General features: G+C 33.1%; 2 protein-coding genes across 2 annotated transcripts in view; both read right to left on the bottom strand.

The window, feature by feature from the left end:
• The window catches only part of LOC144839541 (uncharacterized), a 78,144-nt gene that overhangs the window by 49,154 nt on the left and 996 nt on the right, over window positions 1-27,994 (bottom strand). The gene's annotated exons all lie outside the window — the stretch shown is intronic.
• On the bottom strand, window positions 762-26,107 carry LOC144839539 (ubiquinol-cytochrome-c reductase complex assembly factor 1-like). Its single transcript, XM_078694950.1, has 8 exons — window positions 26,103-26,107; window positions 6,020-6,127; window positions 4,484-4,556; window positions 3,716-3,773; window positions 3,276-3,384; window positions 2,717-2,794; window positions 2,391-2,504; window positions 762-1,619 (listed from the first exon to the last, which is right to left on the bottom strand). The coding sequence occupies exons 2-8, from the start codon at window positions 6,071-6,073 to the stop codon at window positions 1,446-1,448; spliced, it is 660 nt and encodes a 219-aa protein (XP_078551076.1). The 5' UTR covers window positions 6,074-6,127; window positions 26,103-26,107; the 3' UTR covers window positions 762-1,445.

Genomic DNA, 27,994 nt, shown 5'->3' with positions numbered 1-27,994 from the left:
CGTGCGAGCGTACCATTTCCGGTCATATAGAGGGGTGTCATTTAACAAAATTCGCTTCCCTAACAGGCCCCACCATGGGGGGAACTGGGTTAGTATATCGATATCTACGGCATTGGACTCTTGGGCTAGTCCTGATATTGCAGACAAAATAAAAGAACAACACGTATTATATGAAGCGTGTTAGAACTTGGCAATACACTAGCTTTATAAATGATTGCAATACTTTTAAGACACACACACATTCACGGACACTGTTTCTCTATTCATTTTCGTTATTGTTTATTAAAAGTTTCATATTTAGGCAAAAAATAATTATGACTATTTAAAGTAGCAGCGCGAGCCTGACGACCACCTGACCCATCCCCTATGGCACTTAACATATGAATGTTGTTAACATATGTCCCATCTTGCTCTCTGAAATCAGTCTAGGTTATAGACTGTGTTTCAACTTAATTTAGTAAAGAGATAAATATTTTGGCACATATGTCATTTCATATGTATAATACTTTAACTCAATAAAAACAGTTTGCAGACAAAATCGAAACGCCGATTGGTGGACTAACATAAAAAAGACAATAACTACAGACTTGGGAAACGTCTATGCAATTAATGCATGTTTTTTCAAGGAGCTTTCAAGGGGTTAGTATGGAACGTCACAGAATGCATTAACACTGTACAATAGGATTTTAAATACAAGTTACGTTAAATAGTTATTAGTTTGAGGGTTTATACTGAAATGATAATTGATAGACATCGAAGACTCAATGTTATTATATTTATTTAAACCTTTCTTACATTTTTGTAAAATAATATTAATACTTGCAATGTACTTTCTTTCTTGTTGAAAGTAAATTTAGTTTAAAAATATAAATACATAAGAAAGGTTTCTGAACAGCATTATATGAACTCAGTTTGCTCAAGAATGGATACCCCTCAAAATGGAATGGAATAATCCTGTTCTAAACTAGTTAAGGGCAATCTAGGCCCCTCACACACTTTCCTGCAATTGTTAGCAGTTTGAGCAGCTAATGAGCGAATATGAGTCTAATATGCCCCTTGATCTAATTTCTTTTTCATTATGATTAGCAAAATCAACTATTGGCTGAAAAGTTAGTATTTCTGGTCATCTATAAAAACTAAATTGACTGATTATTGTGACATCTACAGGATTTCCTCATACATGGAATAGGTAAATTCATAGAATATATTCATATTTCAATAACCAATTATATTTGAAATGATGATGATGATGGTGATGATTAGTAAACGTATGACATGAAATAGTATGAGAAAATTGGAGTGAATATTAATTAGTAGCAATGAAAATATATGCGGACAACAAAATGATAATTATGAGAAATAATGTATTATATGGCTAGCTTCTTTGTGTCCTTCTTCTACTAACACACATCACATCACACCTACAAACTTTCAGGTAAGTACTATTATGTTGGAACCTTGTCAATGACATTAGGATCAGGACCTAGTAGTTCCTCGTCAATTGATAATGCTTTTGGAAGGTCGCCCTCTAGATGTGATGTGTTTGCTTTGAATGGTAACCATTTGATTCGTCCTTTTTGTAAGAGTTGTGAACTGTCTAATGTCTCCAAATACTGAATCTAAAAAAGATAAAATCGGTAAATTGATGAGATGTAGTAGGGAAATGGTCAATTGATTGAATTAAACAAAAGCAGAACCCCTATTTTATACCCTTTTCACATCTGCATAAATTGTTACAACTTGTAACATGTTATAACCAGGTTTGATCTCCTGATTAATCACACGTTTTCATACATGTATATGTGAACAATGAGAAATCTCTATTTGATTACTATGATTGGTCAGTTTAATACCAGGGCAGTAGCACACAAGGACATCTCTGAACAAAAACAAGGCCATATACATGGCTGCAGTCGCGTGCTCAAGTTAGTATTTACCGACCAACCGACCGACATAGTGAGCTGTACGACTAAAAAGCCTGTTTTTCTCACGAGAATTGGGAAAATTTTCAGAAAATTGTCTTGTCACTATGCAAACCTGTTGTTATTTTTGCAGGTGTGAAAAGGGCATTAGGTAAAAAAGTACAGTATGTACAAAAATTTGTACAAACCATAACAGTAAGAAAATGTTTACAATGCTTCTTACAATCAAACTTGAAAATATTTAATTTTAATTATTAATTTACTTATTAATTTTTTACCTATCAAATAAGGTGCCAGGCTAGCTATTCCAGTGTAGCAAAAATTTAATATTTCTCACACACTGTACCTAGGCCCTACGAGTTTGCATTATTTTAATAGTGGTATTAGTATTGAAAATGCTGTTGATGAAAATGATAGTTATCATAGTGTTAATGGTAATGTGACATTGGAATGATCTATGTGCTTTACCTGCATTCTAACATATTCCACCATATTTGCTAATGACTCAGGGTCATCGCACCTCTGAAGGAATAGATTGCGCCTAAGAGCACCAGCAAGAACTCGGTCACCCGACATCACACCCTGCCACATAAAAGAGACTATCAGATTAACAAAGAAAACCATATAATAAGTAAAAAGAACTAGAATTTCATCATAACATTTCCTTTTAATGGCAACTATGAAACTATTTATTATCATTTGACACCCTAAATACAGTTCGAAAGTCAAGAATACTGCAGTACTTAACAAAAAATGACATTCAACCATTTAGAAAAGATTTCAAGCATACATACTTCATCATATGCCAATAAAACGCCATGAAATTGTTCAACCATCTTTGAAGTTGCTGCTCTCATCTTAGATGTAGGAATCTGAAAAATAATTAAACCAGGTTCACATATGACAATAGCGTAACACTGAACTATGTATGAACTGTGAAACTATACATAAACCGTTATCAACATATAAGTGGAACAGATAACAGCATAACTGCACAATGGATGTTGGTACAGACGCATTGTAAAGCTCTGTCTACACGATCAATCTAGTATGACAAAAAAAAGTGTGATGTACCCAAATATGAATGTGATATGAAATCATCTTGTCCATATATGGGCACATCACATTTTATTGTCACATAAAGTGTGGTAGTGTAGATGGAGCTTTAGGCATAGTGTCATGTATGGATTCGAACGACCCCAATACACAGGTGGGTGTGTAGGAAGCCTGTGTGTTTTAAGGTCATTAACTCTTTGAAAATTCATTTTTATATATTTTTTTAAAGCAGTAGATTTTGCGCGCCATATGAAATGGCCTTTTGGACCAGTCTGCTTTTGAGGTGCTAGAGCTTACGTTCATAACACGTCCTCTTTCTGCAACATCTGTCCACATGGAGAGTATAAGATAATGTGTAAGATATTTGCCTTCACGTCCTTCCTGCCTCAGTCTTACCATACACATCCTAACAGATTAAAACACATTATTTAAGATTACTAAATAAAATGAATGAATACATAACAATTATAATATTGTAGAACTCCTATTAAGGGGACACCTTCGGATCCAACAAAGTTTCCCGTTAAAAGGGGTGTCCTCTGAATAAGGGTTGACCATTGCGTTAAAACATTTTCCCCTTGTTAATTTCATAGGAAAGTGTTCCATTAAAAGGGATGGCCACTGAATAGGAGGCGTTCTACTGTAGATAATGCATTTATGGTACACAAACTATGTTTACAAATTTTATATTAATAATTAAATAATAAGATAAAATGTATCAATGATTAATGACTTACCAAACATGAAGTTGTGTCACTAAAAACCAGGAAAACAATGTGTCTGACATTTTACAAGCTGGGATAAAAAAAAATAAGTACTTGGTCAAGCAGGGTTTCTTCTTTTGAAAGCAAGGTATATTATACACAGAACAGAGACAATGACACTACTTTGTTAAAAATGTAAATGAACAAGCAATTTCAATCAGAGACTGAATTGGTTTGATTCCATAACTTCTAACAATACATATACATTATAATAAAGTAGAACTCTATTTAGGGGACATCTTTGGGATCCAACAAGTGTTCCCTAATAGAAACATTTATTTCCAAAAGTAATGGTGGCATTACCTAAAACATTAAACGATACATTTCAATTACAGTATAAATCATATTAATGCATTTTCTATTGAATGATAATGGTAAATATATTTTAGAAAATGTATTTGTTTGATAATAAATAATATATTCTAATAAAAACAACAGGGTACTGAATACTTTTTGGTCCTGTGTTCTGGAAGGTGGGTATAAATTATATAGATGATGATGTAATCCATATATAGATTTACATAAGGGAAAAATTTGTTAAATCATGCGTTACTTCTTCCTAGAATTTTACTCGATGGTTGGTTCGTACTTTTTCAGTACTGATTTTAACCACCTAATAATATGCCCATGCCCAGCATGTTTCTATTTATTATATATTAAATTTTATTGTACAGTATGGCTATTATGCTGATTGAATTTATACAACAAACAAATGAATAATAAAGTGTGATGCTAACTTACCTTTAAAGAAATTAACAAAATCTACACCATCTACACATGATGAATACATATTTAGACCAGCAACTCTCATTTTCTGAAATTAATTCAATAAACTTTCAAACTTCAATAAATTTTAATACTTATTATGATGATAAAGAGTAGGAATTTTGTATATCAACTAATGCAAAGGACGATAACACTTTGTTGCCGTATGTTAGATGCGCATCATTGCATGCTATGTGCGGAACCGCCGATTGTTTGATCATCATTCACTCGGTATTCTGTTTTGCGTCTAGGGGAAGCCCCGAAAAAAATTTTGGGTGAGAAGACAAATTCAATGTTTATTATAGCTCTATCTATTTACAGCAATTTGTTGAGGAAATTAAATATATTGATGTAAATAGGTGGTATTGATACAGTTGAGTACGTATCGGCTGGTGGCCTAAAAAAAAAAAATTGGATGGTATAATGTAAACTACAGTACATGATACCATAAATACTATAGTGTAATATATTATTATTCACTAATCCTCTATGATGCAGGTGTGGAGTCTAACGTCCAAAAAACTTAAGAGGCAACAGAGGGCAGCAGATGTTAGCAAAATACATGTTGCTGGTGAATTTATAGAAGAGAAATTAGAAACTGAAAGGTAAATACAAATAAATATATATTTATTATTTTATTTATCTAAAATGTTGTTATATGGCAAAGATCTCGTCTGGGCTTATGCGTAAGTTTATAATGAAAGGGGTGCTATGGCAAAAAATATATATGCCCTTGCATAAAAATTGTATTTTAGTATATCAGCTCAACTTGCCAAAAAAAATGGGACCCATTTGATACACTATACTTCATAGCCACACATAACTGTAGGTAATCGCAGTGTTGCATTTTTTGATGTACGCTATATACTTTGTGCATGCTGACTGCCAGGTACGCGGTTGTCTGACGGTGTACTTTGTACGAATCGTTCGTGGCCTAGCTCGCTGTAGTGCGGTATTCCCGTCAATATCATGTTACATCCAGGGACCAAAAATGTGTATTTATTTTTCAGGTGAAAATTGGAAATTCATTTGCAACTCTTATAAATTTACAGACACGTATCGCTCGACATACGCTCATACAGGGAAGGAATTATTCACGAACAAGTTTACAAATTTTTCAATTTACGAATAACCTTTTGTACTGTGCGGCACGTATTTGGAGGATTTTCAAAGATGAGGTGAGGGTATTAGGTATGTCGGTGATGGGGGTTCGCAGTCGGTTTGCTGTAAAGGGGGATTCCCATAACCCTCCGGCTACGGGCCTGGGTAGTAACTAGTTTTTTTAAGCTTGTTAGTATTCCTTTACAAGTGCCACCAGCAGATCATCACATTTTGATGTTTGAAACTAATTTAAGTATACGTATGACACACCGTATGTGCAATAAACAAAATCTTTTTAACAATATAAGTAAAATCGGCATCTAGAACCTGGTAGACTTCTTTGGGTGATATTCATTAATATAATTAGAATACCAGAATTAAAGAAAGCAAAATAGAATACTTTATACTTACAAAGCGATTGAATCTTAAACAGCTGAGGTAACTAAATCGATCTTTTAATCTCATTAAAAATGTGGGTTCTGAGTGTAGAATTGACTCTGCTGTCCTTCGAACTAAAGCCTATAAGAAATGTAAACAGGTACTTAAGGTCATATTTAAGTCAGTAGGTAAACATCAGCAAATTTTGAGTTTCATTTCATAATACAGGTACAATTGTGGAGTTTTGGTAGGTGAGTGGTTAAGACACTGGACTTATACAAAAAGACCAGGGTTCAACTCCTGATAAGAACAACTCCAAGTTCACTCAGTTGTAAATGAGTACATGGTTGGAAAAAAACAATGGAGGATAAGGCGGTGTGGTAATGCAGAGGCTTAGTAAATAAGCTCCTAACAGCTCATTCCTGAAATTCAAAATGAATGAATAAAAAATTACCTTTTTTAATATTACAATTCTCATATTTTACTACTATATAACAATGATGGATGGTGCCATAAATGCATACTATTTTAATACTGAAATTGTATAATGAAATTCAACTTGGTCAATACAAACTGTAACAATGCAATGCTTTCAATTCATTAAATTTATGAGATTGTCTTATTATTATACTGTACTGTAAGTGGAAATTTTGTTTATGTTGAATGAACATATTGCTTGGTATCCAAATTGGTATTCATATACGCTTCCCTCGATTCTCTGTAATGTATTAATTAATTTTGCCACATCCGAGGCAAATTTTGTAATACAGTGTCACATGTGATACATATGTGCCTTATACAGAATTACTGGATAAACTATACAATAACAAGAATCAACTATGCTCTTTACCTGTTTTTCAATGGATTCTGCAATAATACAATACAATTTCATTAATTTATTACGAGAATCTTTTTATTATACTGTATGTACCATGTACCTAATTTATAGGTTCCATGGTATAACTGCATCAGTCATTATTTAACTGGTAGTAGTATTGCAGTACAGTCAACTCTCTGAATAAAGGTCGCATGAGTTTGCCCAACATCTCATGTTGCCATTCACCTATCACATTTATTATTAATTATTTGATATTTCAAGGCAATAAATATTTAAGGACTTCCGTGGTATCGGATTTTAAATATTAATGTTAATTGTATTTCCTTAAATGTCAGGTTAATACTGAATTTGGAGCTGGTTTTCAGTCCAGATTGTGAAATTACAAAATGTAAAATAAATTATGTTTTTGTGTTTACGCTTTTTTAAGGAGTATGCATGTACTATTAACTAATCACACTTAAGCTAAGCGAAACACTCACACTTTAAATTAAAAAGTTGTCCTTTTTAATGAGAATTTATTTTTAAATTATGTTGTGTGTTAATTGTTTTTATGTTTGCTGGGAGCGTAATTTTTTTTTTCAGGACGAACGTGGGCAATTTACGTAAATGGGTGTGGCTTAACCCCCCCCAACTACTCTCGCGCACGCGAGTATTGTCTACTTTCAGCAGAGAGAGTATGCAGAGAGATTAAATCATCTTTGTAAACAGCGTTTGCCAACCGAAATGTTTGGTCTAGTGGTAAAGGCGTTAACCTATTACACTGGAGGTCTTTCAAGAACATGTTTTTTTTAATAGTTGAGAGAGATTATTTAGAGGGTTAGTATATTTAGGAAGTAGATCAGCTATCTTGGAATTCTTTATAATAGAAAATAATTAAGGTAATGAATTCATAATTTCTGCCCACGTTCGTCCTGGAAAAAAAACGCTTGCTGGGACCCCTAATATAAAAATCCCCTTTGGGTCATTGAGAGGGCTATCCTTGGTCCCATAAAAATGATTGTGTTTTTTGTTTGTTCGTTTGTTTGATTTCATTCTGTATGTATCTCACTTATGTATGCTTGATGAATACATGCACTTGTGAAATTTGAATGTACATTATTGGTGTACTCGATACTCTGTAACTGTATTTCCACATATGCCATAGCTTGTCCATATCATAGGCATAGGCATAGGCACATTTTGTAATTTTACAGTGTCACATGTGACTATAGACTTTTAATTAGACAGAGTTTGCCTACAATAATTTATACATACAATAGTACCAAAATCAGCTATTTACCTGTTTTGCATCTTATTCTGTATGCAAATCATTTCTTGCTATGTGATTTTGCCACACTGAAACTAAATGTGTTGAAATAGGTAGTATTGCTATTCTTCTATTTATGCACTTGGAACAACAAAGGGCTTCTCTCAAAACATTGCTGTATGAATGATAGTTGCTACCAAAATTCTGCAAGTTTACAAACACATTAAATAATTCATTCATGTATAATATTTTTCATCCCCTTAAAAAAATGTGAACCCTTCATTCGGTATTAGCCTATGCCTTGAATACCTCCATGCTTGAATATGCGACTGAAATGAAAACGTAACCACAAACATGACCGGATAAACCAAATATATGCCAATTGTGACTTTTTAATGTTTACTAGGCCTATTTAAAAGAAACACACATATCTGTTGAGCAAGTCAAAGATGTTGTTGTAATTGGTTATCCGCACTTGGAGGATAACCCCTTGTTATTGTCACAATCTTTTTTTTGGTTATCCGCAACTTAGTTGCGGATAACCCTTGTGATTGTAAATATCTTTTTTTTCATCTTCATCATCTTTGTTATTCTTCTTTCTTTCCCGGAATTTTGTTCGCAGCGTATCTCTAATTATGGTCAACATAAGATTGCACTAGATTTGAACTCGTCACTTTGACGAGTTCGGGTTATCCGCGCAAATGCAACATGCACATACTTTAAACTATGAACCTCGACAATTACTATGCCATCCTATGACATGAAATAAATATGTTTACAGTGCTGAATTGTACCTATTTTGTAGCATACAGCATATTACAGTATTTACAGAACACACTGTATATGTTATATACAGTGTAGCATAGACGAAATTACGAGACCCATCTTTTAAATCCAATTATTAACACGATGATGTCATCAAATTGACATATAAACATAACTATTTTAGAAGCTGATTATCTAAATAATTACATTAATACAAATTTGAAGAATTTTGGGCACGTAAAAGTGAGATGCACTCTCGTTTAAATGCAATGAACTTTTACGCAAGAGATGAAAATATGACTTTTTGAATTAAACTGGCCATATGATGACGTCACAACATCTAATTGGCAAAATATTCACATGAATTCGTAACTACAATCCAATAGCTTCCAGAAAACGTTTTAATCATGATTATCACTTTTTATTCTGACGAGCTATAACAGATTAAAATTTACTGTAATGATAAAAATAAGTGCCCTACGTTATTTACATTTTTAGACATGATGACGTCATAAAAATTAAAATATTTTTAACTCATGTGAAAGATAGTTGATTGACGTAGACAATAATAAAATCTCGGGGGAAATGGAATACGTATAAGCGAGATGCGCTCTGTTGAATGTGATGAGCAATAACGAAAGAGACAAAAATCCTATATTTTACATTCGTGTGGCCATACGATGACGTCATAACATCCTAGAGGTAAAAATTCTGCATGAAATCATTTCTACAATTTATCTTCTTGCATAATAAGTTAAAAAAATTGGGGGTCACCTTCGATCCTGAAGAGCTATAATAGATTCAAAATAGGCATTATTTTGACAATATTTTGTAACTTTTTAAACAAAAACGCGCGCAAATGGTCTAAATCAACGTGTTCGTATGACGTCATTTTAATTTGAAATTATGTCAATCTTTTTGAAAACGACTAGGAAAGGCTGGAAAATCACAATTCAAGAGAAAAAACATGATTTTCATGCTCCGTGCACATCTTACGAGCAAAATTTTTCGCGCGCGCGGGAATTTTTGACATGCTCAAAATGTCATGATCAGCGCAGAAAGTTGATTAGAAATTAATTTTGCGCATTTTGAAACTTTAAATGCGCGTGCGCGCGTAACTTCTTGTAAAACATGCCATTTTTAATCCATAGAAAGTTTGCCTTTTATATGACTTAAATATTCACCAAATGTCAATACAAAATTACTTTTATTTTTTATCCTATGATTAATCATTGAAATTCATAAAATCGCGCGTAAGTCACGTTGCGCAACTCTGACGTCATTCAAAATATGGAGGTGCACAACTTCAGGTAAATGTCCATATAATGACAAAGTTATACAAAAGATATATTCATAAGCAATAGGGGATATGCTGCTCACAAAAATCCAGGAAAGAAAGAAGAACAAAGATGATGAAAAACTAGATTTGAACTCGTCACTTTGACGAGTTCGGGTTATCCGCGCAAACGCAACATGCACATACTTAACCATATGAACCTCGACAATTATTATGCCATCCTATGACATGAAATAAATATGTTTACAGTGCTGAATTGTACCTATTATGTAGCATACATCATATTACAGTATTTTACAGAATAAACTGTATATGTTATATACAGTGTAGCATAGACAAAATTATGAGACCCATCTTTTAAATCCAATTATTAACACGATGACGTCATCAAATTGACATATAAAGATAACAATTTTAGAAGATAATTATCTAAATAATTACATTAAATCAAATTTGAAGAATTTTGGGCACGTAAAAGTGAGATGCGCTCTATTTAATATGATGAGCAATAACGAAAGAGTAAAACATCCTATATTTTACATTCGTGTGGCCATACGATGACGTCATAACATCCGAGTGGTAAAGGTTCTGCATGAATTCATATCTACAACATATCTGCTTACATATTAAATTAAAAAAATTGGGGGTCGTGGATGATCCTGAGGAGCTATAATAGATTAAAAATAGGCTTAATTTTGACAATATGTTGTCACTTTTGCAACTAAAACGCGCGCAAATTGTCTAAATCAACGTGTTCGTATGACGTCATTTTAATTTGAAATGATGTAAATCTTTTTTAAAATGACTAAGAAAGGCTGTAAAATCATAATTCAAGAAAAAAACACATGATTTTCATGCTCCGTGCGCACCTTACGCGTAATTTTTTTCGCGCGCGTGGGAATTTTTGACATGTTTAAATTGTCATGATCAGCGTAGAAAGTTGATTAGAAATTAATTTTGCGCATTTTTAAATTTTAAATGCGCGTGCGCACGTAACTTCTTGTGAAACATGTCATTTTTAATCTATAGAAAGTTCGCCCTTGATATGACTTAAATTTTCACTAAGTGTCAAAACAAAATGACTTTTGGTTTATAATCTATGATCAATCATTGAAATTCATAAAATCGCGCGTAACTTACGCTGCGCGACTCAAACGTCATTAAAAATATGGAGGTGCACAACTTCAGGTAAATGTCCATATAATGACAAAGTTATACAAAGTTATGTCTACAAAAATTTGAGATATAGCTGCAACAAAAATCCGGGAAAGAAAGAAGAATAAAGATGAAGAAAAAGAAACGTGACAATAACAAGGGTTATCCGCAACTAAGTTGCGGATAACCAACTAGATTTGAACTCGTCACTTTGACGAGTTCGGGTTATCCGCGCAAACGCAACATGCACATACGTTTAAAATATATGAACGCCGACAATTATTATGCCATCCTATGACATGAATTAAATATGTTTACAGTGCTGAATTGTACCTATTTTGTAGAATACAGCATATTAATTACAGTATTTACAGAATACACTGTATTATGTTATATACAGTGTAGCATAGACGAAATTACGAGACCCATCTTCTAAATCCAATTATTAACACGATGACATCATCAAATTGACATATAAAGATAACTATTTTAGAAGACAATTATCTAAATAATTACATTAATACAAATATGAAGAATTTTGAGCACGTAAAAGTGAGATGCGCTCTCGTTTAAACGCAATTAACTTTTACGCAAGAGATAAAAATATGACTTTTTGAATTCAACTGGCCATATGATGACGTCACAACATCTGATTGGCAAAATATTCACATACATTCGTATCTACAATCCAATAGCTTCCAGAAAACGTTTTAATCATGATTATCACTTTTTATTCTAACGAGCTATAACAGATTGAAATTTACTATAAAGATGAAAATAGGGGACCCACGTTATTTACTTTTTTTTACATGATGACGTCATAAAAATTAAAATATTTTTAACTCATGCGAAAGATAGTTGATTGACCTAGAGAGTATTAAAATATCTGTGGAAATGGAATACGTATAAGCGAGATGCGCTCTATTTAATGTGATGAGCAATAACGAAAGAGTAAAAAATCCTATATTTTACATTCGTGTGGCCATACGATGACGTCATAACATTCGAGGGGTAAAGATTCTGCATGAATTCATATCTACAACATATCTGCTTACATATTAAATTAAAAAAATTGGGGGTCATGGATGATCCGGAGGAGCTATAGAAGATTAAAAATAGGCCTAATTTTGACAATATGTTGTCACTTTTGCAACTAAAACGCGCGCAAATGGTCTCAATCAACGTGTTTGTATGACGTCATTTTAATTTGAAATGATGTCAATCTTTTTTAAAATAACTAGGAAAGACTGTAAAATCTTAATTCAAGAAAAAAACACATGATTTTCATGCTCCGTGCGCACCTTACGCGTAATTTTTTTCGCGCGCGTGGGAATTTTTGACATGCTCAAAATGTCATGATCAGCGTAGAAAGTTGATTAGAAATTAATTTTGCGCATTTTGAAATTTTAAATGCGCGTGCGCGCGTAACTTCTTGTGAAACATGCTATTTTTAATCCATAGAAAGTTTTCCCATGATATGACTTAAATTTTCACCAAGTGTCAATACAAAATGACTTTTGGTTTATAATCTATGATCAATCATTGAAATTCATAAAATCGCGCGTAACTTACGCTGCGCGACTCTAACGTCATATAACGAAGTTTCTTGCACATCTACAGCTGCAGGCCAATCAATTGACAAAGTTATACAAAGTTACGTTCACAAGCAATAGGAGATATGCGACACACAAAAATCCGGGAAAGAAAGAAGAATAACAAAGAAGATGATGAAGAAAAAGATATTTACAATCACATGGGTTATCCTGCAACTAAGTTGCGGATAACCAATATCCTGCAACTAAGTTGCGGATAACCAAAAAAGATATTTACAATCACATGGGTTATCCTGCAACTAAGTTGCGGATAACCAATAACTTTTGTCATAAGATTGACCTGTAGCTGTAGATGTGCAAGAAATTTCGTTATATGACGTTAGAGTCGCGCAGCGTAAGTTACGTGCGATTTTTATTTTTTATTATTTATTATTTTATGAAAATTGTTATCTTTATATGTCAATTTGATGACGTCATCGTGTTAATAATTGATTTAAAAGATGGGTCTCGTAATTTTGTCTATGCTACACTGTATATAACATATACAGTTTATTCTGTAAAATACTGTAATATGATGTATGCTACATAATAGGTACAATTCAGCACTGTAAACATATTTATTTCATGTCATAGGATGGCATAATAATTGTCGAGGTTCATATGGTTAAGTATGTGCATGTTGCGTTTGCGCGGATAACCTGAACTCGTCAAAGTGACGAGTTCAAATCTAGTTGGTTATCCGCAACCGTAAGGTTTTGCGGATAACCCTTGTTATTGTAAATATCTTTTTGGTTATCCGCACTTGGCGGATAACCCCTTGTTATTGTCACGATCTTTTTTTTTTTGGTTATCCGCAACTTAGTTGCAGGATAACCCTTGTGATTGTAAATATCTTTTTAGTTATCCGCTTAGTAGCGGATAACTCCTTGTGATTGTATTGGATCAATATTTTTCTGTATTATTAGTTATCCGCTTGGTATACCAAGCGGATAACTCCTTGTTATTGTATGGGATCAATAGTTTTTTTCTGTATTATTAGTTATCCGCTTGGTATACCAAGCGGATAACTCCTTGTAATTGTATGAGATCAATATTTTTTTTCTGTATTATTCTTCTTTCCTTCCTTCCTTTTTGTGAGTCGTGTTCCTCTAAAATGTGTAAACATAACATTTCACAACTTTGACAACATATGGGCATTTACGTGAAGTTGTGCACCTCCTATTTTTGAATGACGTCATAGTTGCGCAACGTGACTTATGCGCAATTTTATGAATTTCAATGATTGATCATAGATTAAAAACCAAAAGTCATTTAGTATTGACACTTTGACAAAATTTAAGTCATATCAGGGGCAAACTTTCTACGGATTAAAAATGGCATGTTTGACAAGAAGTTACGCGCGCACGCGCATTTAAAATTTCAAAATGCGCAAAATTAATTTCTAATCAACTTTTTACGCGTTTCTTGTCATTTTGAGCATGTCAAAAATTCCCACGGGCGCGCAATTTTTTATGCGCGCGGTGCGCACATAGCGTTAAAAACATATTTTTTTCTCTTGAATTATATTTTTCAAGCCTTTCCCAGTGATTTTGAAAACAATTTAGACCTTTTCCAGTTTAAATAACGCCATACGAACACGTTGAATTAGACAATTCGTGCGCGTTTTTTATGAAAAAGCTTAAAAAATCGTCAAAATTATGTCTTTTTTTAAACAGTCATAGTTTCTAAAGTAAACCGTTAACCGTTTATTTTTATTACAAAATCTAGAAGTTGATGAGTTGTAGATATCGGATCATGCATCAATAAGGCTAAAAAAACATTGTGACGTCATCGTATGGCCACACGAATGTAAAATATAGGATTTTTGTCTCTTTCGTTATTGCTCATCACATTCAATGGAGCGCATCGCGCTTATCTGTATTCCTTTTTCTCCTACATTTATATATTGTGTAGGTCAATCAACTTTCTTTAGCATGAGATAAAAATATTTTAATTTTTATGACGTCATCATGCCTAAAAATTTTAATTACGTGGGTCATTAATTTCATCTTTACAGTAAATTTTAATCTGTAATAGCTCGTAAGAATAAAATGTGATAATCACGATTAAAACGTTTTCTGGAAGCTATTGGATTGTAGATACGAATTCATGTAAACATTTTGCCAATCGGATGTTGTGACGTCATCATATGGCCAGTTGAATAAAAAAAGTCGTATTTTCATATTTTGCGTAATAGTTCATCACATTTAAAAGGGTGCGCATCTATATTTTACGTATTCAAATTTCTTCTACACGTTAATATGTTGTTCCTGAGATAATTTCCTTCTGAAATTGCTATCTAAGTGTTTCATTTTGATACCGTCGCCATGTTAAAAATTGGAATAAATGGCGGGTCCCGTAATTTCACCTATTCTACACTGTATGTAATATGTATACAGCTTATACTGTTTGCATGTATATACTATATGACACAAAATTCAGCACTAACAGCATATCATATTTTTCAGTTCTTGTCATAATGCCATAATCTTTTTCTGTGTGCAATATTCCAACGTATGACGTGCACGTGGCGTTTGTCGTGGTGCGGATAACTAACTCGTCAAAGTGACGAGTTTCATGTCTAGTTCTTCTTTCCTTCCTTCCTTTTTGTGAGTCGCGTTTCTCTAAAATGTGTAAACATAACATTTCATAACTTTGACAACATATGGGCATTTACGTGAAGTTGTGCACCTCCTATTTTTGAATGACGTCATAGTTGCGCAACGTGACTTACGCGCAATTTTATGAATTTCAATGATTGATCATAGATTAAAAACCAAAAGTCATTTAGTATTGACACTTTGACAAAATTTAAGTCATATCAGGGGCAAACTTTCTACGGATTAAAAATGGCATGTTTCACAAGAAGTTACGCGCGCACGCGCATTTAAAATTTCAAAATGCCCAAAATTAATTTCTAATCAACTTTTTATGCGTTTCTTGTCATTTTGAGCTTGTCAAAAATTCCCACGGGCGCGCAATTTTTTACGCACGCGGTGCGCACGTAGCGTTAAAAACATATTTTTTTCTCTTGAATTATATTTTTCAAGCCTTTCCTAGTAATTTTGAAAACAATTTAGACCTTTTCCAGTTTAAATAACGCCATACGAACACGTTGAATAAGACAATTTGTGCGCGTTTTTTATGAAAAAGCTTAAAAAATCGTCAAAATTATGTCTTTTTTTAAACAGTCATAGTTTCTAAAGTAAACCGTGAACCGTTTATTTTTATTACAAAATCTAGAAGTTGATGAGTTGTAGATATCGGATCATGCATCGATAAGGCTAAAAAAACATTGTGACGTCATCGTATGGCCACACGAATGTAAAATATAGGATTTTTGTCTCTTTCGTTATTGCTCATCACATTCAATGGAGCGCATCACGCTTATCTGTATTCCTTTTTCTCCTACATTTATATATTGTGTAGGTCAATCAACTTTCTTTAGCATGAGATAAAAATATTTTAATTTTTATGACGTCATCATGCCTAAAAATTTTAATTACGTGGGTCATTAATTTCATCTTTACAGTAAATTTTAATCTGTAATAGCTCGTAAGAATAAAATGTGATAATCACGATTAAAACGTTTTCTGGAAGCTATTGGATCGTAGATACGAATTTATGTAAACATTTTGCCAATCGGATGTTGTGACGTCATCATATGGCCAGTTGAATAAAAAAAGTCGTATTTTCATATTTTGCGTAATAGTTCATCACATTTAAAAGGGTGCGCATCTATATTTTACGTGTTCAAATTTCTTCTACACGTTAATATGTTGTTCCTGAGATAATTTTCTTCTGAAATTGCTATCTAAGTGTTTCATTTTGATACCGTCGCCATGTTAAAAATTGGAATAAATGGCGGGTCCCGTAATTTCACCTATTCTACACTGTATGTAATATGTATACAGATTATACTGTTTGCATGTATATACTATATCACACAAAATTGACAGAATTCAGCACTAACAGCATATCATATTTTTCAGTTCTTGTCATAATGCCATAATCTTTATCTGTGTGCAATATTCCAACGTATGACGTGCACGTGGCGTTTGTCGTTGTGCGGATAACTAACTCGTCAAAGTGACGAGTTTCATGTCTAGTTCTTCTTTCTTTCCTTCCTTTTTGTGAGGAGCATTTCTCTAAAATGGGTAAACATAACATTTCATAACTTTGTCAACACATGGGCATTTACGTGAAGTTGTGCACCTCCTATTTTGAATGACGTCAGAGTTGCGCAACGTGACTTACGCGCGATTTTATCATTTTTTATGATTGATCATAGCTTAAAAACCAAGCGTAATTTTTTTTTTACCCTTTATGAAAATTTAAGTCATATCAAGGGCAAACTTTTAGTTAACTAAAAATGGCGTGTTTTACAAGAAGTTACGCGCGCACGCGCATTTAAAATTTTAAAATGCGCAAAATTAATTTCTAATCAACTTTTTACGCCATTCATGACATTTTGCGCATGTCAAAATTTCCCGCGCGCGCGAACAATTTTACGCGTGCAGTGCGCACGCAGCATGAAAATCATGTTTTTTTCTATTAAATTGTGATTTTCCAGCCTTTCCTAGTCATTTTTAAAAAGATTGACATCATTTCAAATTAAAATGACGTCATACGTACACGTTGATTTAGACCATTTGCATGCGTTTTAGTTGCAAAAGTTACAAAATATTGTCAAAATTATGCCTATTTTGAATCTATTATAGCTCTCCTCAGGATCAACCGTTACCCCCGAGTTTTTTAACTTAATATGTAAGCAGATATGTTGTAGATATGAATTCATGCAGAATTTTTTCCTTACGGATGTTTTGACGTCATCGTATGGCCACACAAATGTAAAAAATAGGATTTTTGTCTCTTTCGTTATTGCTCATCACATTCAATGGAGCGCATCACGCTTATCCGTCTTCCATTTTCTCCGAGATTTTAATATTATCTAGGTCAATCAATTTTCTTTCGCATGAGTTAAAAATATTTTAATTTTTATAACGTCATCATGCCTAAAAATTTAAATTACGTGGGTCATTAATTTTATCTTTACAGTAAATTTTAATCTGTTATAGCTCGTAAGAATAAAATGTGATAATCACGATTAAAACGTTTTCTGGAAGCTATTGGATTGTAGATACGAATTCATGTGAACATTTTGTCAATCAGATGTTGTGACGTCATCATATGACAAGTTTAATTAAAAAGGTCAAATTTTCATATTTTGCGTAATAGTTCATCACATTTAAAAGGGTGCGCATCTATATTTTATGTATTCAAATTTCTTCTACACGTTAATATGTTGTTCCTGAGATAATTTCCTTCTGAAATTGCTATCCAAGTGTTTCATTTTGATACCGTCGCCATGTTAAAAATTGGAATAAATGGCGGGTCCCGTAATTTCACCTATTCTACACTGTATGTAATATGTATACAGATTATACTGTTTGCATGTATATGCTATATGACACAAAATTGACAGAATTCAGCACTAACAGCATATCATATTCTTCAGTTCTTGTCATAATGCCATAATCTTTATCTGTGTGCAATATTCCAACGTATGATGTGAACGTGGCGTTTGTCGTGGTGCGGATAACTAACTCGTCAAAGTGACGAGTTTCATGTCTAGTTCATCTTCTTTGTTATTCTTCTTTCTTTCCCGGATTTTTGTCTACAGCATATCCCCTATTGCTTGTGAATATATCTTTTGTATAACTTTGTCATTATATGGACATTTACCTGAAGTTGTGCACCTCCATATTTTTAATGACGTCATACGAACACGTTGATTTAGACCATTTGCGCGCGTTTTAGTTGCAAAAGTGACAACATATTGTCATAATTAAGCCTATTTTTAATCTATTATAGCCCCTCAGGATCATCCACGACCCCCAATTTTTTTAATTTAATATGTAAGCAGATATGTTGTAGATATGAATTCATGCAGAACCTTTACCACTCGGATGTTATGACGTCATCGTATGGCCACACGAATGTAAAATATAGGATTTTTTACTCTTTCGTTATTGCTCATCACATTCAACAAAGCGCATCTCGCTTATACGTATTCCATTTCTCCCGAAATTTTAAAATTGTCTACGTCAATCAACTATCTTTCGCATGAATTAAAAATATTTAAATTTTTATAACGTCATCATGTCTAAAAACGTAAATAACGGTGGTCACTTATTTTTATCTTTACAGTAAAGTTCAATCTGTTATAGCTCGTCAGAATAAAAAGTGATAATCATGATTTAAACGTTTTCTGGAAGCTATTGGATTGTAGATACAAATTGATGTGAATATTTTGCCAATCAGATGCTGTGACGTCATCATATGGCCAGTTGAATTCAAAAAGTCATATTTTCATCTCTTGCGTAAAAGTTCATTGCGTTTAAACAAGAGCGCATCTCACTTTTTCGTGCCCAAAATTCTTCAAATTTGTCTTCTAAAATTGTTATCTTTATATGTCAATTTGATGATGTCATCGTGTTAATAATTGGATTTAAAAGATGGGTCTCGTAATTTTGTCTATGCTACACTGTATATAACATATACAGTTTATTCTGTAAAATACTGTAATGGTGTATGCTACATAATAGGTACAATTCAGCACTGTAAACATATTTATTTCATGTCATAGGATGGCATAATAATTGTCGAGGTTCATATAGTTAAGTATGTGCATGTTGCGTTTGCGCGGATAACCCGAACTCGTCAAAGTGACGAGTTCAAATCTAGTTTTTTGGTTATCCGCAACTTAGTTGCGGATAACCCTTGTGATTGTAAATATCTTTTTTTTCATCTTCATCATCTTTGTTATTCTTCTTTCTTTCCCGGAATTTTGTTCGCAGCGTATCTCTAATTATGGTCAACATAAGATTGCATAACTTTGTCATAAGATTGACCTGTAGCTGTAGACGTGCAAGAAATTTCGTTATATGACGTTAGAGTCGCGCAGCGTAAGTTACGTGCGATTTTATGAATTTTAATGATTGATCATAGATTATAAACCAAAAGTCATTTTGTATTGACACTTGGTAAAAATTTAAGTCATATCAAGGGCAAACTTTCTATGGATTAAAAATGGCATGTTTCACAAGAAGTTACGCGTGCACGCGCATTTAAAATTTCAAAATGCGCAAAAATAATTTCTAATCAACTTTCTACGCTGATCATGACATTTTGAGCATGTCAAAAATTCCCACGCGCACGAAAAAATTTACGCGTAAGGTGCGCACGGAGCATGAAAATCATGTGTTTTTTTCTTGAATTATGATTTTACAGCCTTTCTTAGTAGTAGAGTAGAAATAAGGTTTCACCTCAAAAAAATTGCAACAAAAGGTTTTTCAACGGATTTTGGTAGTATTGAGTGTACTAAATAACAGAAAAAAAGTCTCAAGAATTTCGACCACCGGAAAGTGTTTTTTTTCAAGATGGCCGCCAAAATAGATAAAAAGTTAAAATGTCCATACCTCCTAAACTACTTGGTCTATTGATATGATTTTGGTACCAACATACTCAGAACATACATATTTATATTCGCTATAATAGAACATTTTGGCCAAAAATGACCGGAAATACCATTTCTGACAATTTGACCTTTGACCTTGATATGTTGTATCTTGGTAACAACTGACCGTAGGGAAACAAATGATGGCTCAAATTGTTCAGAATGTACATATTTACATTTATTGTAATGAGACATTTTGTCAAAAAATGGTTGGAAGTAAAGGTTATTAACCTTTAACTTTATCTGTGTATAATTTCCATATCTCGGCAACTATGTGTGGTAGAGATTTAAAATTGGGCTCTAAATACTGAGAATATACTTATTTATATTTACTCTAATGAAACAGTTTGACAAAAAATGACCAGAAACGACATGTTTGACCATTGACCTTGATATGCTATATTTCGATAATGACTGACTGAGATACACCTTTTATGGCTCAATTTGTTCAGAATATAATTATTTTTTATTTCGTATAATGGTCTAATCTACTTATGAAATAGAGAGCTTTCCTGGGAATCAAATAACTGTAATATTTATAAAGACCTTCAGAATATGAGTTCAAGTTCAAATTGTTCAGAACATACTGTATACAATCTTAATAATAATAGTAAATAAAAAACCGAAAAGTAAACAAAAACAAATATAATAATAACTTTTAAATTTCTAATTATGGTATAGCAGCAATTGATTAGATATTGTGCATGTATTTAGTACGGCATCTTAAACAACTGTTCCAACTTCGTCTTCATCATCGTCATCTATCTCTCTATCTACGTTGTTCCATTCTTCTAGTTGACACACTCCCCAAACTGAAGTACATGCCAATCCATAGCTTCTACAACTGCAACATACATCCAGTAGTTACAATGGATGATTTTATATCCTAAAACAGATTTCAATCTGGTTACATTAATCACTCTAGTAGGCCCATCTTTTCCTTTGTCTAATCTGAAGTACATTTCTCGGTTTGTTGTATTTACATGATACAGTAAAAGTACCAGTAAGTCCGTGTCTTCTCCAATCAAAGTTACTGTATTATGTTCAGAGACTTCAACTGTTGCCAGAGCAATGTCAACATCGCTTTTTTTGGTTTTTTTTAAACCATATTTAATGAGGGTGATCCATCCAGCTATTGCTGATCATTAGGGACCCTCAGAGGTTCACAAGACAAACATATACACAAGATGCTCTACGTAAACAAAGTCTTATTACAAGTCTTTGGGAGTGGAGTAATTTGGTCCTTAGAAAAAATCCTGACATGTGACGGGACTTGAACTCAGGACCCTTGGAGTGGTAGCCAAGCATCATAACCATCAAGCCACAACTCCACTCTTTTTTCTATAGCTCATATGAAAGCATGTTGATAAATTTGTGTTTGTTCTCATGCCTTGACAGGAATTCTTCTTTCTTTCCATCAAATTCAGTTAGGACAAATCTCTCTAGACGATGTAATGAAATATGAAGTCCGTTTCCACCCTCACTCTTCAAAGCCTAAAGACATCTTTAGGAAGGCAAATAAATCAATAAATTGATAGAAAGTAACCTAGAATATGACACTGATGTGTGCCGATAGTTTCACTCAACCGCATCAGAAACTTCAAACTATCGAGGAGTTTGGATTAAAGGCCATGTCTATTCGTTTTGGAGCCAAGTCACTGGATTTCCCAAATAGCTACAGATGCAAGCTGTTTAATAAGAAAGTTGCTGAGGGTAAATAATTTATCAAACCTCAACAACTACTACCACCAACCTCATCTGCTACAAAATGTCACAGTCTTAGAGTATACTATCAAATCATGCAATGGATAAAGAAAGATAATACCATGGATGCTACCAAGTCGGGGAAGTTTTTAATAAAACATTTGTGCCAATAATGACGATTGAAACTGCTGCTTCAGAAGAACTTTTGAAAATCATCCATTGTAACTGTACTACTGGATGTAAAACTGTATGTTGCAGTTGTAGATGCTATGGATTGGCATGTACTTCAGTTTGGGGAGTGTGTCAACTAGAAGAATGGAACAACGTAGATAGAGAGATTGATGACGATGATGAAGACGAAGTTAAAAAAGTTGTTTAGGAAGCCGTACTAAATACATGCACAATATCCAATCAACTGCTGCTATACCGTAATTAGAAATTAAAAATTATTATTATATTTGTTTTTGTTTACTTTTCGGGTTTTTTATTCACTATTATTATTAAGAATGTATACAGTATGTTCTGAACAATTTGAACTTGAACTCATATTCTAAAAGTCTTTATAAATATTACAGTTACCCAGGAAAGCTCTTAATTCCATGGGTAGATTAGACCATTATACGAAATAAAAATAATTATATTCTGAACAAATTGAGCCATAAATAGTATGTCTTAGTCAGTCATTATCGAAATATAGCATATCAAGGTCAATCATCAAAAAATGTCGTTTCTGGTCATTTTTTGTCAAACTGTTTCATTAGAGTAAATATAAATAAGCATATGCTCAGTATTTAGAGCCCAATTTTAAATCTCTACCACACATAGTTGCCGAGATATGGACATTCTACATAGATAAAGGTTAAAGGTCAATAACCTTTACTTCTAACCATTTTTTGACAAAATGTCTCATTACAATAAATGTAAATATGTACATTCTGAACAATTTGAGTCACAATTTGTTTCCCTACGGTCAGTTGTTACCAAGATACAACATATCAAGGTCAAAGGTCAAACATGCAAGAAATAGCATTTCCGGTCATTTTTGGCCAAAATGTTCTATTAGGGCAAATATAAATATGTATGTTCTGAGTATTTTGGTACCAAAATCATATCAATAGACCAAGTAGTTTAGGAGGTATTGACATTTTAACGTTTTATCTATTTTGGCGGCCATCTTGAAAAAAAACCACTTTCCGGTGGTCAAAATTCTTGAGACTTTTTTTCTGTTATTTAGTACACCCAATACTACCAAAATCCGTTGAAAAACCTTTTGTTGCAATTTTTTTGAGGTTGGCCCCTTTTTTTCATTAGTTCTACTCTACTATAGTCATTTTAAAAAAGATTTACATCATTTCAAATTAAAATGACGTCATACGAACACGTTGATTTAGACCATTTGCGCGCGTTTTAGTTGCAAAAGTGACAACATATTGTCAAAATTAAGCCTATTTTTAATCTATTATAGCTCCTCAGGATCATCCACGACCCCCAATTATTTTAATTTAATATGTAAGCAGATATGTTGTAGATATGAATTCATGCAGAACCTTTACCACTCGGATGTTATGACGTCATCGTATGGCCACACGAATGTAAAATATAGGATTTTTTACTCTTTCGTTATTGCTCATCACATTCAACAAAGCGTATCTCGCTTGTACGTATTCCATTTCCCCCGAAATTTTAATATTGTCTATGTCAATCAACTATCTTTCGCATGAATTAAAAATATTTTAATTTTTATAATGTCATCATGTCTAAAAACGTAAATAACGTGGGTCACTTATTTTCATCTTTACAGTAAATTTCAATCTGTTATAGCTCGTCAGAATAAAAAGTGATAAGCATGATTAAAATGTTTTCTGGAAGCTATTGGATTGTAGATACGAATTGATGTGAATATTTTGCCAATCAGATGTTGTGACGTCATCATATGGCCAGTTGAATTCAAAAAGTCATATTTTCATCTCTTGCATAAAAGTTCATTGCGTTTAAACGAGAGCGCATCCCACTTTTACGTGCCCAAAATTCTTCAAATTTGTTTTAATGTAATTATTTAGATAATTATCTTCTAAAATTGTTATCTTTGTCAATTTGATGATGTCATCGTGTTAATAATTGGATTTAAAAGATGGGTCTCGTAATTTTGTCTATGCTACACTGTATATAACATATACAGTTTATTCTGTTAAATACTGTAATATGGTGTATGCTAGTGCTACATAATAGGTACAATTCAGCACTGTAAACATATTTAATTCATGTCATAGAATGGCATAATAATTGTCGAGGTTCATATAGTTAAGTATGTGCATGTTGCGTTTGCGCGGATAACCCGAACTCGTCAAAGTAACGAGTTCAAATCTAGTCTTCTATTATTCTTCTTTCTTTCCCGGAATTTTGTTGGCAGCGTATCTCTAATTCTGGTCAACATAAGATTGTATAACTTTGTCATAAGAGTGACCTGTAGCTGTAGATGTGCAAGAAATTTCGTTATATGACGTTTGAGTCGCGCAGCGTAAGTTACGCGCGATTTTATGAATTTCAATGATTGATCATAGATTATAAACCAAAAGTCATTTTGTATTGACACTTTGTGAAAATTTAAGTCATATCAAGGGCAAACTTTCTATGGATTAAAAATGGCATGTTTCACAAAAAGTTACGCGCGCATGCGCATTTAAAATTTCAAAATGCGCAAAATTAATTTCTAATCAACTTTCTACGCTGATCATGACGTTTTGAGCATGTCAAAAATTCTCACACGCGCGCGCATTTTTACGCGCGTGGTGCGCCCGTAACACTAAAAATATATTTTTTTGCGTGATTTATGTTTTTCAAGCCTTTTCTAGTAATTTTACCAACTTTTGAAACAATTTCGACTTAAAATCACGTCATACGAGCACGTCGAATTGGATAATTTGCGCGCGTTTTTGATGAAAAAGTTAAAAAAATTCGTCAAAATTATGCCTTTTTTTGAACAGTCATAGATTCTAAACTACATAATGAACTTTTATTTTTTTTACATATTCTGGAAGTTGATGAGTTGTAGATATCGGATCATAAATCAATATGGCTAACCGGACATTGTGACGTCATCGTATGACCACTCGAATATAAAATATTGGATTTTTGTCTCTTTCGTCATAGCTCATCACATTTAATAGAGCGCATCTCCACTTATCCGTATTCCATTTCCCCCCATTTTTTATATTGTCTAGGTCAATCAATTATCTTTAGCATGATTTATCATTTTTAAGATTTTTAAGACGTCACCATGGGCAAAAGCGTCAATAACTTTGGTCACTTATTTTCACCTATTCTGCACTGTATGTAGTACGTATACAGTATATAGTATATACTGTATTACTTAGACGTGACACAAAATAGAGAGCGCACTAAATTTTTTTCAATGGCATAATAGTTTTTCTGTGCGCAATATTCTAACGTATGACGTGCACGTGCAGTTTGCGCGTGGCGGATAACCCGAATTCGTCAAAGTGACGAGTTCAAATCTAGTTTACATTTGTTTTTTAATAACTTTCAGCAAGACACACCACACACATACAGCACACTCACTGCACAGTCAATCCTCTTTCGTTTCATTGTACAGTACAGTACAAAGAAATAAGATTTGTTGTTGAAAACACATCACAAAATCAATGTTTTACTTGTAAGTAGTTGATGATTGGCTGGCCGATATAGGCCTAGTCAATTTCTAAAAGTGTGACAAGACTGCTTGAAATGTTGACGAAACGTCCCTGATCCGTAACGTCCCGAATAGAAGGGCCTGCTGGTTGTGGTGGCAGGTGGTGGAGAGAAGCCTCTTTTTTATTTTAACAACCTCACTAACCAGATTTACAATACTTACCCTAACAGTAATACGTATATTAAGCAATAGGCCTTTAAATATTATCGTCAATACCATTTTATTGTTTAATATCGGATATAAATAAATAAAACCTAGGCCTAGGCTAGGCCTAACTAATGTTTTTCTCACCGCGCTCGAGATGATTTATGGCAATGTAGAGCGCGCCACCAATGTAGTACTGTATAATATTACGTTATTTTTCACGCTCTGCTGCTGCTCTAGCCCGCTACGTCACAACAGATGACTCCTTTATAAGCAGAAAGCAAGCAGCAGTTATAGTACTAGAGACTGACGTTTTTGCGAAAATGGAAACGCGACTATAATTTATAGGTCCCAGCTGCTGGACCCAAAAAAGAGAGTCTATTAGGACACGTCATGCTAAAATTACAAATCCCAAAGCATTTCTGGTATTTGACCGATATATATAATACTGTAATTCGCTGTCAGATAATCATTGAATTATTATCAAAACAGTCCATTAAAGTTTTTGTTTGTAATAGGATACTTCACACTTGAAGTATCTAGGCGTGATGAAGTGACCCCCAGACTTGACCTTAGCAATAAAATAAACTAAAGTGACTAATTGAGTCCGTGTTTCATATCAAAGTTATTCACTTCTGTAACAAAAAAATAATATTTATTCACGTATAAAAAGAGAAAAGAAACGTTTAATTATAACCCAAAAACCATTGTCTGACAGACAATTTAATATTTTTTGTTTTAAATTACATTTTTTTTCAGGTAAAATAACTATATATTATGTGACAATAAAATGACACATTCAAAAACAAATTTGAAATAAAAAATATTTTTCAGAGGGACAATATATCTTTAAAACTGTTACATCAATAAGCGAGCAGCGTTTTTTGTAAGAAATATTTCTTGTCTTATAAACACCTGTATTATTCCGTTAATATGAATGGGTCATTCTTCATTAAGTGTCTAATTTCAGGTTCATAAAAAATCGATTATAAAACTTGCATTTTTTTAAAATTGTTTATTCAGATAAATGAACATGTATTACATGGCAAGCGTATGTTTGGCGCAATCGTTATTATATAATTCGTATTTATTCGAACATGGTTTCGTGTTGCTGTCATATCCGTCACATGGAATATACAAAGATAGAAAAAATAACGGGTTAGGAGTTATAAAACTATTTCCATTATTAATTCTTTGATACTATAAAGTATTTTCTTCTCGATTAATCAAAACATGATTGTTTTAACATTTATTAGTATGATGTTATACGTTCAAAACCATTTACTATAATTCAAAAAAATATTAATTTTAAAAAATAGTAGGCCATGACTGTCACTGATGTTTTACAAAATTTACAACTAATATTACTAACCATTGACATAGTAGAAGAATATTGTTTAGATTTCAATTATATCACATAGTTGCGTTCATTACTGAAACATTTTAGGATTTAAAAGGATAAAATATCCATGTGACGGAGATGAAACCGTGACGGATATGTACGAAAAATGATGTGACGGAAATGACTTTAGGATTTGATTTTATGTTTATTGACCAGAGTCACATAGATATACAATGTAGGCCTAATAACATAATAAAGATATATCATGGAGAATTCTCCATGGATATACAAAACAAAATGTACAACAGAAAAAGGCCCTGGCAACAACAAAAGGCCGTCATCTCCGTCACAACGAAACATTGGGAAATGTGACGGATATGAGCGTGACGGAGACGATGTATTTAGCATAGGACAGCCCATCCCAGGATCACCCCGTAGGCATGTCTGACAGCGGAGACGGAGTACATACTACTAGATATCGTGAATAAATTGTACCTCCATTTGGGAAAAAAAAACAGAAATTATAATTATTTAATGAGTTCTATACCGTTCGGATATGACGTTCAATAAAGGTACGCAACTGAAATTTTCTATGAAAGGCTTTTATTGAAAATAATGTAGTTTTATTTCCATATCTAATTTTATATTTATATCTAAATCATAACCTTACTCTGTAGAAACATTGCTTGACAGTAAA

Source organism: Antedon bifida, chromosome 4 (assembly GCF_963402885.1).
Source record: "Antedon bifida chromosome 4, ecAntBifi1.1, whole genome shotgun sequence".
NCBI classification, from domain to species: domain Eukaryota; kingdom Metazoa; phylum Echinodermata; class Crinoidea; order Comatulida; family Antedonidae; genus Antedon; species Antedon bifida.
The sequence above is the reverse complement of the archived record's forward strand: the minus strand, read 5'-3'. Positions and strand labels throughout refer to the sequence as shown.

Bases quoted from the DNA above. Each gene is read 5' to 3' on its own strand.
- LOC144839539 (XM_078694950.1), bottom strand. From the start codon at position 6,073: ATGAGATTAAAAGATCGATTTAGTTACCTCAGCTGTTTAAGATTCAAT. The intron at 4,557-6,019 runs GTAAGTATAAAG...AATTAATTTCAG, and splicing joins GTTTAAGATTCAATCGCTTT to AAAATGAGAGTTGCTGGTCT. The intron at 3,774-4,483 runs GTAAGTTAGCAT...TTTTTATCCCAG, and splicing joins TTTTGTTAATTTCTTTAAAG to CTTGTAAAATGTCAGACACA.